This window comes from Phaethon aethereus, assembly GCF_964289735.1.
Source record: "Phaethon aethereus genome assembly, chromosome: Z".
Classification (NCBI taxonomy): domain Eukaryota; kingdom Metazoa; phylum Chordata; class Aves; order Phaethontiformes; family Phaethontidae; genus Phaethon; species Phaethon aethereus.
Genome location: NC_138577.1, coordinates 37,173,272 through 37,190,665, shown reverse-complemented (window position 1 = coordinate 37,190,665; position 17,394 = coordinate 37,173,272). Strand labels below are relative to the sequence as shown.

The window sequence follows — 17,394 nt, the reverse complement described above, 5'->3', positions numbered from 1 at the left end:
TCTCCTTTTCAGCATCCCTGATGTACAGTCTGCTCACCTCCTCCCACAGCTTGTCTGCTTGATGAGACGGATCCTCCATCAGTGTACGCTTAGAAGGATAAAAATAAAAATGTTTTTCAATTCTAAACCTGCTGGATGCCAAAGCTAACTTACCACAGAGGCACATTAAGAACTGGCAGATTCAGGAGTATAATACGTCATTTATATGTCTAGAGACTGTACATACATATGTAGTCTGTTGTATACATGGTATCAATATACTATGGTGCATACATGCTATATATAGTAAAATTTATAAAGAACAGTAAATACAGGCCTAAAGAGTTTTTATCGTTATCATTAACTTAAAAACAGTTTTAAGGGCAGTGTGTCTGTATTCAGTATGCAACATGGGTTTATAAAACAAGTGTTAGCAAATTTTATGCATATTTAGGATAAAAATAAGCATTTAATACTCTGCTATACTTAAATGGGAACACTGTTGCACTAGAAGACAGCAAACAAAGGGTGATCATAAATAGCGCATTGCAGAAGTATGGAAAAAGGTCAGACAGCTTATTTGGGTGTGATTTTGATTAGAGATCTAGAAAAAGACGACAAGATACTAATGAAATTTGTGGATAATATTAAGGAGTGAAGTTGTGAATGCAAGTGAGGATAGACAAACATGAAATGAGTAAGCAAAACCCCTGGAAACAGAGATATCTGACTGATAATCAAGATTAAATTTCAATGCAAGAAGTAGAAGCTGAAAGGAATGGAAGGAAATCCATCTGAAATGGACAAGTTCCCTGAAGCCCAGAAATCAAGGGAAACTAATGGGTAGGAGAGTAGCTTGGGGTTTATGTATATGTTGCAATATTAAGATACTTAAGTGAAGGCAGCCTGACAAAGTAACAGTAGTAATCCTTCCCTTGAAGGTTCTGCTGAGTAGTGCTCTCAGCTTCTAGTGCTGCGTTTTCATGAAGGTCTGTTCATGAAGCTCTGAAGTGCATACTGTAGGGCTTGGTGGGGTTTCTTCAGTCTAAAACAAAAAAGAACCCAGCACACTGTAAGAATAGAAACCTTGGTGTTTTAAGTGTGATTAAAAACTTAACCTCTTAATGGTCTACATGAAAGTTGTTAGGGTAATTGTTAGGGTAATGTGTTTCCTTTCTCTATTGGTTTGCTATAAATGGCATGAAGGAGGTTTTTAAGCAGGGAAGAATGACAAATTCCTAGGGAAGCTTGTAAAAGTTTTAGCATACAAGCTTTTAAAAAATAATCTTGAAATGTAGTTGGGAGACTGCGATAGATAGGTGGGGTGAAACCTTGTATAATATAAATAATTTCATGTATTTATTTGCTTTGCAACCTGTTTATTTTGATGGGAGACTTCTTTAACGTTTATATCCTTTGCTGCTGCCAGCTGGCTGCCAGTTGCTTGCTTTACCTCTTACTTAATAGTTTTCCCAGGTAGTTGTTTTACTTGCATCTTGATGATAAAAGTTACTTTTTAGCAAGATATAACTAGTTAATGAAATCATAAGCTATTTCTTTGCCTGATACTTGAACAGTGTATGTGAAATGTCTGTAAGTTTTCATTTAATTTCTTAAATCAATAGCTGACAGCTTTTTTCCTGTTTGAATGTATGTGGAAACCTGTAGGTTCCATGATACTAGTTAGTTAATTTACTCTTTTTTTTTAATTATGTCTCTAGGATAATCTTTTCTCCCTGCGTCGTGACAGGTCGTTACCTGTTTATGTTCAATGGGACGACGAATTCACTTTGTGGTTGACCCTCAGGGTTGGTGCTGCATGGGCCTGATTATCTTTGTCTGGCTGTACAATACAATCTTCATTCCAAAAGTCATCCTTTTTCCTCACTATGAAGAGGGACATATTTCAGTTGTGGCAATTTTGTGTAAGTCAATTCAACTTAGCTCTTTTTTTCTACTAGTAAAAATAGTATCTTTGGGCAGTAGTTAACATATATGAGAAAGGTCAGAAAATAAAGAAAAAGGTGAAGAATAAGATAAGGGATAAGAGTACTGGGATGCATCCTACGTTTTTGTGTTCTGAGAAGTTGAGACACTTCGTTAAGTTCAAAGGTGTTAGATGAAACTTGTTTGTGTGGAAACTGGGGAAAAGTATTAATACGGCTTTCAGATCCTGTAGCTAGAACTTGTTGACAAAATTTCAGACCCACAAATCTTAGTGCTTGTCAGGATTTGGGGTGGTAATACTGATGGTTGACAAACTGAGTTTCGTTAGTTTAGTCCTATGTCCCTTGATGGGTCAGCTGATACAAGTTATGCTAATAGGTTTTGCTGGTGAGAAGGCTTGAATGACAACTGGAACCAACTTTAAAGATGGACTGTTGGGAATGTCCTTTCACGTAGAGGCTTTGAGGTGTAGAATGATTTGGGCTTATTTGACAAGACAGTGGAGGAAATTACCAAATACAGTAGTAAGGTCATAGTGACATCCTGCTGGTGCTATCAAAACAGTGTTCACTGCTACCTTTTCCTCCTCCTTTTTAAGACTGGGGAGTACTTAATTTTGTAGACTGTATAGTACCAAAAATATATCTGGAACAGAATGAGAAGGCTGAGTAATTTCCAACTCAGTGTTGGAGCACCTGTATTTTTGATGCACTGTATAGTAGATATTTTGTACACCTGGAAAAAAAATTAACAAATGCTTATTTATATTTTCAGGTTATTACTTCTGCTCATTCTTTTGTATAGCTTCATTACTAAGAGCCTCAGTAGCTGATCCAGGAAAGCTACCTGAAAACCCAAAGATACCAATTATAGGTACATTAAGTTGTTTTGATATAATTGAATAAAAGTTATTTTAATGTTCTCAAAAAATTAGGAGTCAATTTGATGTTGTGAGATTTGATGGAAACCAGGAGCTGTCTGTGCTGAAGTGTATACTGTTAATGAAATTAAAATCGGTATGTCACTGTTTTTAACTTGTAACTTTCTAGAACTTTCCCTTAGATAGACTCAGAACTTGTTTTTCAAAACTTGTATTCCATCAGAAGTTATGTAGAAACTTCTGGTAGGAAGTTTTTCCCTGGGAAGAATTTTTTGGCATTCTAGACTTTCAAACACACTGCATATACTTCTAACTTGATAATATTTAATAAAAATTGTTTAGAGGTGGTTAGTCATTATTATTCTACAGGTTTCTTTCTGAGTAAATTTATAAGATGTTGAAAGTGGTGGTAGGAGGTACTATTATGCTTGTTTTACCTGTGCATTTTTTACAAATTTTTTTTTCAGTGAATTATGTTTGTATGGGCTGTTAACCAAGCAAATGTGATGCTAATTACATTGCATTGCTATAGAGTAGCAGCTTAATAAGTTGAGAATTCCCTTCTGTCCTTGTGAATTCATCCCAGAATTACTGTGTGGTATCTGATGCTTCAAAAATGGGAGGAAATTTGAAACCTTAATAATTCTCTGCAGAGAAAGCCAGTATTTTTATGAACTGTTTGATGCTGTTAAGGTCCTTGTCTCATGCATAGAGATTTTACATACCAGTTTAGAATGAAGTAGGCCTATTAAACAGCATGAGCTTTGTCACGTTAACAGAAAGTACTTTTTGAATGTAAAAAATGCAGTGAGGGGTGAATATTTCAATCTTGTCTTGCAACATGGTGGATGCCAGGAGCAAGATTTTGCTCTCTCTTCCTGGCCTTAGTGAGAATCAAGGATGATGTGTTTGCAGACATGATCTGTTTAGCCTCAGCACTGATGTTACGATGTGCACAAACTAGGCAGCAGATAGTAGGAAGAGATCTATCTCCCTGGGGTTCAGATGTGAAACACCGAAGAAGAAAATCTCATGTTGGTGTTCTTTCTGTTCCTGGTAACTGAGCCTTTGATCCAGTGAAAGGAAAGGTGGCTCAGGCTTGGGTTCTGCAGTCACAAGTTCTTGCTGTGGGAAGAAGAGCATGGATTCTGCAACCTGAGCTGGAGAATGGAGACGCTCAGTACAGTTACAATTACATTTATGACTGAATGCTCATTTACCTGCAAAATACCAGGACCAGTACAAACTCCCTTTGTGCACAAATGTTTCTGTCTCTTTTAAGGGATCCCTTTGAATGGCTCTCCAACTTCTTCATGCTCCATTCATTTCATATGGCAGTGATACTTTATAAATACTTAGGAAGGTGGAACACTTAGGCTTGTCTGTGACAATGATACTATGATTTGATGTGTGCTGTATCAGGGGATTTGTACTTTCTAAAGTAGCACTTCAGTTCTCAGGTGTTCTCTAGGTTAACAGAAACATACTTTTTCGCATGGTATAAATTGTATTAAAAAATGAGGTTGGTGTGTTTCCGAACTCTGCTGGTAGCTACCCTATTAGGGAGTGACACCTTTGTGACACTGAATTTATGGGAACAGATTGTGGATCAGTTTCCATCTGGCATTATTACTAGTTTAATAATGTCAGCTATTGGGCTTCTTTACTTCCACTGTCCAAATGTTATTTTGCAGCAAGAAAGATGAAATGAGAGCTGCCAGCAGGTGGCTCAGAAGTGCTAAATTTAGTTTTACTTTGTTTGCATAGGGACAATGCTTTATTGTATAAAGTTTCAGAATGCCCTCATGTAAAAGCTAAACATAATTTTTTTTTCCACTGGGATTTCAGAAATTTCCCTGCCTCAAAAAAGTTCCATTTATGTAGAAACAGCCAATCAAAGTATGTAAGATTCTTAGTCATGCACCTATTTTCCTTAAAGACAGAAAGTACATGCTTTTGTGAATGGAAGTATTACAGTGTTGGTGTGATTTGTTTCCCATGTGAAGATGAACTTTCTGTATATATAATTTGAATTCTCATTTTCAAAGGCTTCCTCTAATTTGGGTGGTGCAATTTGAGATAAATAATAGCTAAGCTGAGCAGTAGTAGGTCCTGGCATTTTCAGCTACTGAGTATCTCTGGAGATCAGCTTGAAGAATCTCACATTAGGCATCCAAATATAGTGTATATTTTAAAATATTGCCTTATGTGTAAAATTGCATGTGAGATGCATGTCTTAAAATGCTTTGAGATGGAAGACGCTCCTGAAGTGTTCATTGTGTATTTTATTTTAGTTAGCTAGCTTTGACAAATTCACGTAGCAGTGTTTTCTCGGGAGCTTTTGGAATGGCAGGGAGATTGTACAATGGTTCCGTCTATTAGATATGTTTTTTTCACAATAGACATGAAGAGAATAATTGAACTATATGACAGTTTTTGTGCTGTAATAATTACTCCCTAGAAATATGTAGGAGGAGAGAGTATTTTGGAGGTGAAAACTGGCACAGAGTGGCAGTAATATCTTCTGGTTTAAGGTGACAGCGGGGGAAAAAAGTTTTTTTTATATGCTGCTAACCCTTCCCAGATCATAGTAAGATTTTTTTCTCTTTGAATCACTAGCATACAGATTTATCATGTGTGCTGTACTAGTTGAAATCTCTCTAATCTGTCTTTACATTTTCACCTAGAACGAGAATATTGGGAATTATGTAACAAATGCAATATGATGAGACCAAAGCGTTCACACCATTGCAGTCGTTGTGGACATTGTGTGAGGAGGATGGATCACCACTGCCCATGGTAAGACCAAGACATTTGTTCTAACCATCTATTGTTTTAGTGAATCATTTCAAAGTTCATGGTCTTGACCACTGCTCATTTGTCATATTTCTTTCCCAGTAGTGCTTAATCATTTAAATATCTAGAGCAGGGGAAGAACAGCTTTGAGATTTTCTTATGTCTACAAGTAAAACTGACAATAAGAACTGTTGCAGTGTAATATTTACTCATTGTCAAATTGTTATATGCCATATAGTTTTGGAAAATTCACATACTTTAAGAGAATTGGAATTTTTGCTAAAACTGATCTCAACATAATTAATTTGTAAATTGTAGATTTATTTCATTTTTTGAAATTTAGTTTCTGATGCTGGAAAAAATATTTTTAGTGGGGAACTAAACATTATTTATGTTTCTTGGATTGATATAAAACATTACAGTTTCAACATAGGAGGGGGTGCTCTTTATAATAATAAAAGTAGATCATGTTTTTTAGGCAGTTTTTGGTTTTTAGTGTACTGAATGGCCATGCTGAGTAGAAAATGTTACTGACTTAGACTATACACCACTTGTTATAGCCTTTCTGATTTTGTCATGAAATTCCTTATTTTAATGTTCTCTAACCAATTTCAGTCAATATGAGCTAATCTGGCTAAAAAACTCTATTTAAACTGATTGTTTGTGGCTTAAAATGAAAATAAACGTTGTTGTCAGTAGTTCTGAGGTATCATTTCCAGCAAAACATCAGTGATGAACGGCAGAGGACAGAATTGACATCAGGATCCTCCTATGTTGATTTAGCCATTTTTCAAACTACCCTTTTTGTCAATTGCTACTTCAGAAAATAGTGCCAGTATAGTGCTTTTGTGATTATGGTTTAGCTTAGTACTGATGTCTCTGCCAATGTTTGTATGAAATTACACCCCAGCCATGTTTTTGCATCAATATAACTTCTGTGAAGCAGACTAGACCTAGATTTCAAAGATTTTGAATCTCATTCTTAATATTTCGAGAATCCTTGTGATTCGTTTACTCCTTTATATATGTATAAAGTATGCAGAAGTATGCAGAAGGAGTTTCTGAATAGAGATGCCTGTTCTGTCTTCTGTGTCTTAGGCTCCTTCCGAAGTCATGCTTATTTGTCATTGGGGTACCGTGTGATCACATTTATTTCAAACCACTCATTTGCATTTCCAGTTTTTGGACTCTACATAGTTCACAGTCAGTGAAATGTGTTGAGTAGCAGAAGGTAATACATAGCACTGTGAAATTTTGCAGACTTTTAAAAAATAATTTTATTACTCGAGTATTACTTAAAATTGTAGAACTATCTTTGCTATATGAAGATACAGAGAAATGTCTCCTGTTCTCAGCAGTGATCTCAGTAATGCAGCCTACACTTTTAAGTGGCAGTGTAAGGAAACCACTCTTTACAGTAACTGCCATCTCTAGCACAGAGACCATCACTTTGATTAAGAATGGAGTGATTAGTCAGTAGTTTTTGTATTTGCTCCATAAATAACCATAAATTCTCTTATTCACAATATCATAACTGCTGTGTTAAAGTCTGTATTTCTGTCTTTAAATATATACTTTGTTTCTATGCAGGATTAATAATTGTGTTGGTGAAGACAATCATTGGCTATTTTTACAGCTGTGTTTCTACACCCAGATCCTTAGTTCCTATACGCTGATACTCGATTTCTGCCATTACTACTACTTTTTGCCTCTGAAAAAAGAAAACTGGGTAAGAATCTGTTTTCTCTACTAAGTTAATAAATAGCTACTACTGCAATGTAATTTATTTTGGTATCTAGTTATTACATGTTTCTGCTGGCTCGCTTGTTGACAGTGAAGAGAGTTCATCTAGATGTATGTTACCAAGTAAGCAAACTGATTTATGGTAAGTAACAACACACCATTCTAACAGGGTATGTGATTTCTATGTGTTACATTAGTTTTCTTAGAAGTCTGGGAAAGGAGGACAGAAACAGTTAGGTTCCTTTGGATGTGATCAGTGAATACTGGGAAGAAGCAAGGTACCTACTTTAGGTGTTTTCAAATTTCTTTTTACTTTCTCCAAAGTAAATTTATGCAGAGTATATTTTTTCTATCCTAAGTCCCTATTTAAAAATGCTGATATCGCCAGAAAAATGACAAAACGCAAACAATCATTCTAGAAGGAAAAAAAGGAAAATTGAACATTTTGTGTTTCTTTGAAAAGGTCATGTGGGTTAAGGGAGAATTAAGTATGACTTGTTTTACTTGAACTCTATGCCATTATTGTATTTCAACATCTTGTCATCAGTGCAGTTCAACACACAGAGAAAATGGACTTACACATTGCAATAGAGTAAAAACTTACAGATTTTTTTTCCATTATGGAACTGAAGTTGTAAAGTCTTTGTGTAAGCAAAGGTACTGGTGCTCATTTGTGTCTATTATCTGTAATATTCAGAATATTCAAGAAGTTTGCTTGAAAGTTGCTGAATGCTTGAAGGTGCTGTTGTATGCAAAGCTGATACTCTTTCTTTTTGAAGAAAATGTTAGATCTTGTTCATAAAGAAACGTAGAAACTTCTACCCAAAATCTGAAATGCACTTTGTACTGGACTAGAACAAATACAAGCACACTAAAGAGAAAAACCTGGAAAACAAGTTTAAAACATACTCAAAATTAGGTAACATTCCAGATGTGCTAAGTGAAGAGACTAAGACCATCACAGAAATTGGTAATGTGTTCTAAATTTTGTTGAGATTTTTTCTAAGTACTGAAGTGCTGCAGATTTTTTATTCCATGTTGATGTGACACCCCAGCATACTCTCTGCTGGTGATGTCACACGCATCTTTCAAGGCTGCAGGAGACTGGCCTTTGCTTATAGGTAAGGAAAGTCCTGTTTTCCATTTTGTTGAACAACTTAAGTTTGCTATATTATTTTGTATTCTAAATGATATAAAATAAGAATATTAAACTTCCTGAAAAACTGTACTTCTGATAAGAATGTGGCATAGCCTTATAAGCTTCTTACTTGGTCCCATATCAGTCTACAATGGATGTCATGTTCCCAGGAAAGCATATGTGAAGATGGTGTGTCAAAGTAAAGCTGAAAGTATAGGAAGACTGTACTCCTTGGATCATCCAGAACTGATAAAAGTGTTATATTCAAGTTAATAGATACCAACTTTTTATTATGTGGAATGTACCAAAGTTGAGAATTTTTGCAAATCTCTCTTAACTCCTATTCTAAAGGAATTTAATTTTTTATTTTTTTCATCTATATGAATATTTCCATTTAAATGCTTTAAGGGACTCCAGAACTATGGAAAGGAGAAGAATTTGCTGTCTGCTTGGAGCATCTTTCCATAGACACTGTCCTGTAAACTGAGACAAACCTGTAAAATATGTCCCTCAAATTGAGTACTCATATTTTTCCCTCTGTTTCCAGTTTGTTGCAGATGGGCTTTTCATGTTCACCTCAATTTTTTTTAGGCATTGTGAGATTTGAGGGAGCTGTTTCAATTTGTTGTAGCTGCATTCAAGCCAAAAGGTTTAGGAAATTGCAGTCTTTCTGTATTAGCAAAGAAATCTGTTGTTTAAGTAAAATTTCTTATGGATATGTTACATTTTGTGTTGTTGGAAAGTTAATGTTTTTGAAAGGTATCTAAATGTAAATACCTTTGCTTCTAGTTTCAGTAGCTTCGTAAACTTTGTAATTTACAAGCAAAGTTAACCGGCTACATTTCCAGACAGAGTAATCTTATACTTTCTGTATTGCAAAACCTTCCAGTGCGCAGGATTTGCAGGTTTCAAGTGCAACGCAGTGATATTGATCTTAATACAGAATTGGGTATTGCGGTGCTTCTAGAAGGAGTGTTATTTTCCAAAGACAAAATCTTTGTATGAAATTGGTGGTGCTTCTCTAACAGTGTAATTTCATGGTAGAATATTTCCTTTTTATTGTGAAAGTCCCATGAATGCTCTAACTTACTTTAAGTAGATACACTGTGTTTAGATGATGAATCCAAGTTCTGTTTGTTAGCCTTGCTTTTTAAAAGCAGGATGAAAGGGAACTAAAGTATTTGCTTGGAGATGGTCTGTGCAAGAGAGCAAAAGGGGAATCATGATTACTTCAGATAGTTTGCAACCTCTAAAGAGGTAATAAAAAATAGTTATTAATAATAACAGTTCAGAAAATGAATATGTGTAAAACTTTTGTTCTTGATGGTTTAACTGGGTTAATTTCAGGTCTTTTGGAGAGAGGCCTGCTATTAATATCTACCCTCTAGAAGATGTGACAGGTTAGGAGGCAGAATACATATGCAATAATTATTTTAACCCAGTTTAATGTAGTTGCCTGAAGAGTGGATCAGGTTCCCATGTTTGGCTGCCTAAATTTACACAGTCTCATGGAGAAAACGGAGTACTCTGTTCAGTTTAGTTTTGTTCTATTTTAGAGTGGGGTTTTTGGCTTTATCAATTTGCATATGTGGATACTTCAAATGACACTCCTCCTTTTGAAAAAACTGGATCTGTGTTGTAGTCTATAACATCCTATGCCCCAGAGAGATAAATATGTTTACACTGTATAGAAAAAATTAGTAGACAAGGCAAGTTGTGGTCTGTTCAGACCTTTGTTAAGTATAGTATTACACTCAATAGTATTTAGCTTTCTCAGTTTTTCAGCTGCAGGATCATGGGGTGCACACCGAAGTACAGAAAATAAAGAATAATTTGTTTGGCTTTCTAGTCAATATATCTGCCTGGAAGATGCCATCAGAGCCCCATTAAGGAGATTTTTTTTTTTTTAAAGTTTTGCTAAGGATATGATCCCATATAACTTTGTGCCACAGAATAATTTGTCAGAATTACGTAATTTTAACGTGACATGAACGGGACCAGTGAGAAGACTTGCTTACTATTACTTAGGTTTTTAGGCAAACATTGTGCAAGATTATTCTAGTCTTTTTATATCAATTAAAGCTGAAGTAGCACAGCATTCCAGAGACCACATACCCTCTACTTTTCACAGAAGCGGTATTCTTTGTTGAAATTTTGGCTGTAACCAAGAGCTTACATTTTCTGAATTGACAGGGGCTGGTATTTAGCACGGATACAAAAAAAAAGGATAATTTTTTCTAAACAGCCATCTGGAATTAGCTTACTTCCTGCTCATTAAAAATACTTGTGAATTTTTTGGCAGTCGGCCTTCATCTTAATTTTTATCCTTTGGATATAAAATAGTACATAGAAGCTGGAGAATTAAAATTGCTTTTAATACTGTTGTGAAATAATAATTTTATCACCGTACTGTTTAATGCATTATGAAAATATGATCACTGCATGCATGTTAGTATCTCCTTCTAAATGAAAACTTGTGTTTTTATTTTTAAAGGTTGAGTAAGGAAAAAACCAAACATTTTTAATTAAGTTTACTAAGGTAAGGCTGATAGCTTTAAATCTGATGAAGGAAGGTGGAATCTTTCAGCTTCAGGTGTCATAGCAGAAAATTGCTTCATAGCATTCTTGGCTCTTGTAATTGATACACTGGCGGAAAGATGGATTGTGGTTATTGCCTCTGTTTGTCCAGCAGGAGGAGTACAATTCCTGCTAGAAGTGAAGGAAATAAGAATTAAATTGTCTATGTGAGATCCTAACAGGAGAAAAAATACATAATTCAAATAAAACAGTACATGAGTTCCTCTGCTAGCTTTGGTGATTTTCAGAGGCTAAGACTGGAACGTTCTTAATTTTGCACCTTCATTAAAAAACATCAAGGTCAGGAAGTCTCTATCTTTTATGAACTATTCAGTCTTGTGGGTAGTGAGATAAGAATAAATACAAGTCTCCTTGTGACTACATGGTTACTCTCTACATGGCTGTGCTGGCACAGATTCTAGACACAGCTGGTCAAGTCGAAGCAAAAATAAATCCCTTGGCAGTATGTTTTACTGAATTCATAGAAAGCTTTTAATCTTTTCAGCAAAATAAGTTTTGCTGATACATTCTGTTTGCTAGAAATGATGCTAGAATGATTGTCATAGCAAAAAACTCTGACATATAAAAACTTAAACCCTTTTGCTCTGGTTTAGTTTTATTTTGTTTCTCATTCTTCAGTTAGCCATTGTATATTATGAAAATATTGTTACTAACTAATTTTTAAAGTGTTCTGAGCTATATTGCTAGAGGCAGGAGGAAATATTGTGGAGAAAAAATTGTGGCAATACCAGTCTCTCTGTCTGGGACTCAGTTTTCCCAGTTCCAAATAAACAGTGTGGGGAAATATTCTCTGGACTTCATGAGAAGATTATTTACAGTAATATTTATTTCAATATTATGTATTAACTAACATTAATTAAAATCTGGAAATATGTATCATCCAAAGTCCATTTACATTTTGAAGAGAATTTAAAGGAAACCTTTTCTCTCAGGATCATTAAATAACCTACAGGATGTGAGAGTTTATAAAGAAATTAAAATTTTAAAAAAAATTTTAAAAATCAAAATTTTCCTTCTCAGTGTTCTGCAAAAACAAACTAAACCTGCTCTCCTCCTGTTCATATATTATAAAGACATATTTTAATATTGAATTAAGTTTAGAAAGTAAATACATGGTCTGTAGAGAAAAGATGGGAATGACTGAAAAGATAAAATTCTGTTAAAATTTAATATATTGATAGTGTCATTTTTATGTGAAGATTGTATGTCCTTTTCCTAAGTTCTGTTCTAGTCTGAAATTATTTCAGAATAATCACTTTGGATTGAACTCTGTGTAGACAATAATTTTTGGAATCAGAGTGCTATTCTTATTTTCACTTTAAACCAAATCAGTCGTGAATCAGACTTTGGAAAATTGCTCATTTAGTAGACCTTGCTTTACATAAACATTGTTTGTTATTAATAATAAATATCTTTACAAAAGAGCTTATTAGAATGCAGCTCATGTTCTGTGAATTAATTTTTTTGTTTCGTTTTGTTAATGTGAGTGAATTTTCTCCCTCGTACCTCTCCTTCCTCTTTCTTCCTGCAAAACCTGCAGCCTGTGTTTTTTGTTTTGCTTTTTTGAATCCAACAGCCTGGCTTTGTTCTGTATTCTACACTGTTTTTATGATAGCCAAGTTGATAGACTGACTTCATCACCACACTGGGACAGACATCCCAGGCATTTGCAACTGAGAATAGACAAGCAGGTTAGCATGTGTTACATGAGATATCCTTTCCCCAAGAGAAAGATGAAGTATCTTAATGTATGTTCTTAGTATATTAATTTCTGTGTATATTATATTTCAGTAGAGAATCAAGATTGAATAATCTTGCATTGCAAATGAAAATTTATGAAGGTTTTTCACTTTGTCTTTTCTGGAACAGATACAATAGTCCTGTGGTGGTCCTGCTGAAAGCTCTGTTTTTAAAGGAATACTGTAAACCCTTGAAAATAATAACCCAATACTGCAGATGGCAGGGACCTGTTAAATATTTTCGTGTTTAGTTTTTTGGGGTTTTCTTCTTTGTTAGCAGGGTAAAATAAAGTTGGATTTGGAAGCAGTGGTCATGTAATTGATTATGATCTTGATCCGGACCCATAATTTTTTTTGACCTCTCTCCTGTATTATAGTATAAAGCTAAAATAGCTGTTTTCCTAGTCTGTGGTAGCATTCGTTGTCGGGGTCATCCATAACAGCTGACACCAATGAAGACGTGGCGTGCGTTCTGCCATGGGGTTAAGGAAGTCTCGTATGAATCTGTGATGGGGACTGGCTTTCTGTGGAATGCTTTGGTGTTAAGATAAAGATGCCAGATTGCATGGTTTTTAATACATTTCTCAACGTAATGCTACAGACCTACGCTTTGTTTCTTGTTTGTGACAGGTTTCTATTTCCTTTCTATCCACTTTTATAAGTAGCCAAGAATCCTTGCAGTTTGACTGGATGGATAGAAGTAGTGGCTAAAGGGAACTTAAAAACCCATGTAACAGGCAACCACCTGGGGGGGGGGGTGGCACATCTGAGCTGTGTGGGAAATGCTAAGTAGAAAGACAGAAGACAATGGCAGCAACCCATGTGAACTGAAGTTTTGACAGAGCAATTAGGCTGTGATGTTCACAAAAAGGAGAGAAGTGCTACCTGAAGGGCAGGTCTCACATTGTTAAAACTGTACATTAAACATCTGTGCAAAGGCCACCGATGTCAGCTTGGCCCAATGTGGAAAAAAGCTGCTATAGGACAAAACCCTGTTGTGACATGAGAGAGGGTTCATGCATTGGTGATGTTAATTGATGTGTGCTCATGCTTTGCAGCTTTGTTTAGTTCTTTCTCTTAGCACAGACAGCATGATTCTGGAAGTTGCAGGGACAAGCTGTCTCAGTACTTACACTGCACTGAGATTGGTGAGTCCTAAATGGTGTTTGAACAGGAGAATCTATTCAAAATACATTGAAAAAGAGATTGTTTAATTATTGACTAGTCTTGGGGGTTGATTTACTACAGTTTTGATTGGTTTTCTTAGCTGGGAAAAATGGTTTTGACAGTTCTGAGAAGGAATAATAAAAATAAAATGGGTTGAGCTTTATGTAAATCAGCAACATCCTTATTATTACTATTACTACTGTGATTTAAATGGATTTTAAAAAATAATCTTTATTTTCATGGAGTCACATGTTTCTATTTCAATGCAGAATTGTGAAAGTAGCTCTGTTATTCAGGCCTGATTACCAAAAGACCCTATTCCTGCATATACTTTGGTTTTCTATAGAAAAATGCTGTTTTGTTTGTACAGATTGCCCAATATTGATTGTCAGGCCATCATTGCCTCAGAGATTTTGATTCCCCTAGGGTTGTGTAATGGCTGGAAAAAACATTGATGATGTCACCTCTTCTCACTAGTCATTCAACAACCCCCAGTATTTTTGTGGTAAATGCTTTCATCTCTTAGGGAGGATGGAAAGAAGGACAGACAGGTCACTTCAGTGTGAAAAGTGTTTCCTTTTCTGTAGCTTTAGTTTTAACATGGGACAAATGAAAAATGCAGCCTGCCTTCTTTGCGATAAGATTTTCTGTTGTCATGTGTTGGGTGATGTCTCTTTTTCCTGCTGAAGGTGCTGCTTAAGAGAAGGAACTGTTCTAATTAGACTGTTGGGGGTTGCAAAGAGCTGTGTTACAAATGTTTTTCTAACGGGGGAGTGTGATGCTAGATCCAGAACATGACTTCGGTGTTGGCACTCTTCTCTTACATGTCACTGTTTTCTGTTGAATTTGGTTGTGTTAAAACATTTCTGATATAATAATTCAACATACCTGTGAAGATAGGAAAAGAAAGTATTTTAGAGCTAGTAGAACTTGTGTCTTACCTTGTTTTTTTTTTTAAATATTGGTGGACTGGTGGAAAGGGGAATAAAGATTAGTATGAATGCTTTTATTTTGAGTAGATTTAACTTTAAATTAACTCATTAACTGAGTAAGAAGAGTTTAAGAAAAAAGATGAAATTAAGCACATATTTTCTACAGCAGCAAGAAAGGCCAATACTAACAGGAGCTGGCATACCAGTTCAGAAAAGACTGATGGGGTTTGCATTTTGTTTTACATGGTTAAGTAGTGATTTCTACTTGTTCATTAAATACTGTCTTTCTTCACAGCTTTAGTAACCAGTATAAACTTTTTTCATGGGCTTATATTTTGAACCTTCATGGTAATAATTTAAATATAAAATCAGACTTTTTTACTGAATATAATTTGCTTTAACTATTCTCTGTTTAATTAAAACCCAGTATTCCTGAATCTAAGAATTCCTCAACCTTAAGTCCTTGACTGAACATAAAGAAGGAGAGTTCAAAAGCAGTGGTATTTTGTTGTGGGTTTTGGGGTTTTTTTTTGCCATTCAGCTCACTTTTATGTTCTGGTTGTAATTTAAAGTTTACTTGAAAGATTTTAATAGTTGCCTGCTGTGATCTAGTTTTTCTAAGTGGAAAAACAGATGTGTACATTCAAAAGACAGCCTTGAGAACGTAATCGTAACTTATAAATAAGAGAATGGGTGTGTTAACTCATTATCAAAGGGTGAGATGGGGTGTGAACTTGCAGTACATCTACAGTAACTACCATGTACAAATGTTTTCCTGTGATAAAAATAAGGTGTTTTATCCTTTGAAAAAGATCTATAAAACTCTCTTACACTTTTCATATTTTCTGCTGATAAGAGCAGGCTTTCCAGAGCAGCTGATGTAGTAAATTCATATCCTCCTGTAACCTGAGGCAACTTGGTTGTGCACCCATATCCAAAGTTATGATAATCCACTTAAGGCCAAAACGTAAAAGATGAAGATAAGTTTATGTTGGATAATAGAGAGCATTACAGTGGGACCAGTCTGATACAGATACTTGGATTTTGTAGGTACCATCTTCAAGAGTCAAGCTGGTAATGTTGTTATTCTTATTACAAAAGAAGCGATGTTGAAATGAAATTTTCTGTGACTGGAAGCTGAGATACAGGAGCCTTATGTATCAGGCTGTTTAACAGAATGGTTTTCTTATGTTCTTGCGCTTGTGTGTGGCAATCTGACACCATTTGAGATGGAAGATTCGGGAATAACCCATTTGAGCTTGAACCATTCACAAAACTTTAATACTTGAATGAGGTTTTTAACAGTCTAGCAAAAAAACCCAGTTGTTTACATGTATAAATAAAAGATTATTGGTTTACAATTTTAGCACATAAATGATGTGCAATGTAGCTAAAAAATCCAATATTTGCCTTTAGCTGTAAGTTTTTGGGAACAGTTCTTATCTAGTATTTCCACTTGATTCAAAGACTTAAATTAATTTGTAAGTGCTAAAGTCTTTCTCTTCTTTCTGTCTTGTTCTAGGATGTTTTTGTATTTAGACATGAACTTGCTCTCCTAAGAGTATCTGCCTTCATGGGTCTAATAATATTAGGTGGAATAAGTGGACTCTTTTACACTCAGCTAATGGGTATTTTCACTGTAAGTATCTCATTTTAGAAGTATATATTAGTTTTATTTTCAATAAAATTAATAAAAGCAGAAAAGCAGATTGCATTTAAGGGAAGAATAGAGGAACACTTGCGCTATGAGGCAGCTATCTGGTATGTGCTCTGTCAAGACTCTTGTCTCCAAGGAAGCCTTAAGAAGCCTTCTAACACGTGTCTAATAATTCGCCTATCAAGGCAATTTCCTCATTTGTATCGGTAAAATAAAACCATGCATTGCTCTGGAATTGTGCAGTGTACAAGGTATGTATTTGTGGGTTTTGGTTTTTGTTTTTATTTTAAACTCTTCTGTGCCCTGGTCTCAATTATATATTGTGTCAGTAAGGCCCACTGATAAATCGTACATTCTGAGAACACAGACTTTTTGTTAAGTATTTTAATAAATCTGCTTACTTTCATATCTCTTCAGTTGCTAAACTGTGGAGTGGAATAATGTACAATTTACAGGCCAAATGCATATTCTGTATTTAAAGGTACAGAAAAAAAATCCTCTGCATGGAAAAATTTTCCAGCTAAATGAATTTGGTAATGTAATAAATTATCTACAAGAAACAAGCTTTTGTTGCTGTAGCGTCCTGTTCTGTACATTAGAAGTTAATCACTGCAGTAAATTCTTTACAGTTATCTTGAGAATACATAGAAGTGTTTGAAGTACTGCAGTGTTGAACAGAGATTAGGTGGATCTGTACATGTCTGAAAGGGTCTATGATCTGGCCTGCAAAACTTTTTTTAAAAGACAATAACATACACAATGACAGCTTCTTTATTACTACAACTGATTGAGATCTGCCTGAGATTTCATTTTGGGAT

The 17,394-nt window shown here is 35.1% G+C and overlaps 1 protein-coding gene across 1 annotated transcript in view; it reads left to right on the top strand.

Annotated features, from left to right (window-relative positions):
* Window positions 1-1,741: 1,741 nt before the first annotated feature.
* ZDHHC21 (zDHHC palmitoyltransferase 21) overlaps window positions 1,742-17,394 on the top strand; it is a gene marked incomplete at its 3' end in the record, with an annotated part of 29,876 nt that continues 14,223 nt past the window's right edge. The window contains exons 1-5 of the mRNA XM_082013294.1: window positions 1,742-1,904; window positions 2,701-2,799; window positions 5,494-5,605; window positions 7,193-7,331; window positions 16,442-16,558. Of these exons, the coding sequence (XP_081869420.1) occupies window positions 1,751-1,904; window positions 2,701-2,799; window positions 5,494-5,605; window positions 7,193-7,331; window positions 16,442-16,558 (621 nt within the window). The 5' untranslated portion in view covers window positions 1,742-1,750. The remainder of the gene's footprint in view (window positions 1,905-2,700; window positions 2,800-5,493; window positions 5,606-7,192; window positions 7,332-16,441; window positions 16,559-17,394) is intronic.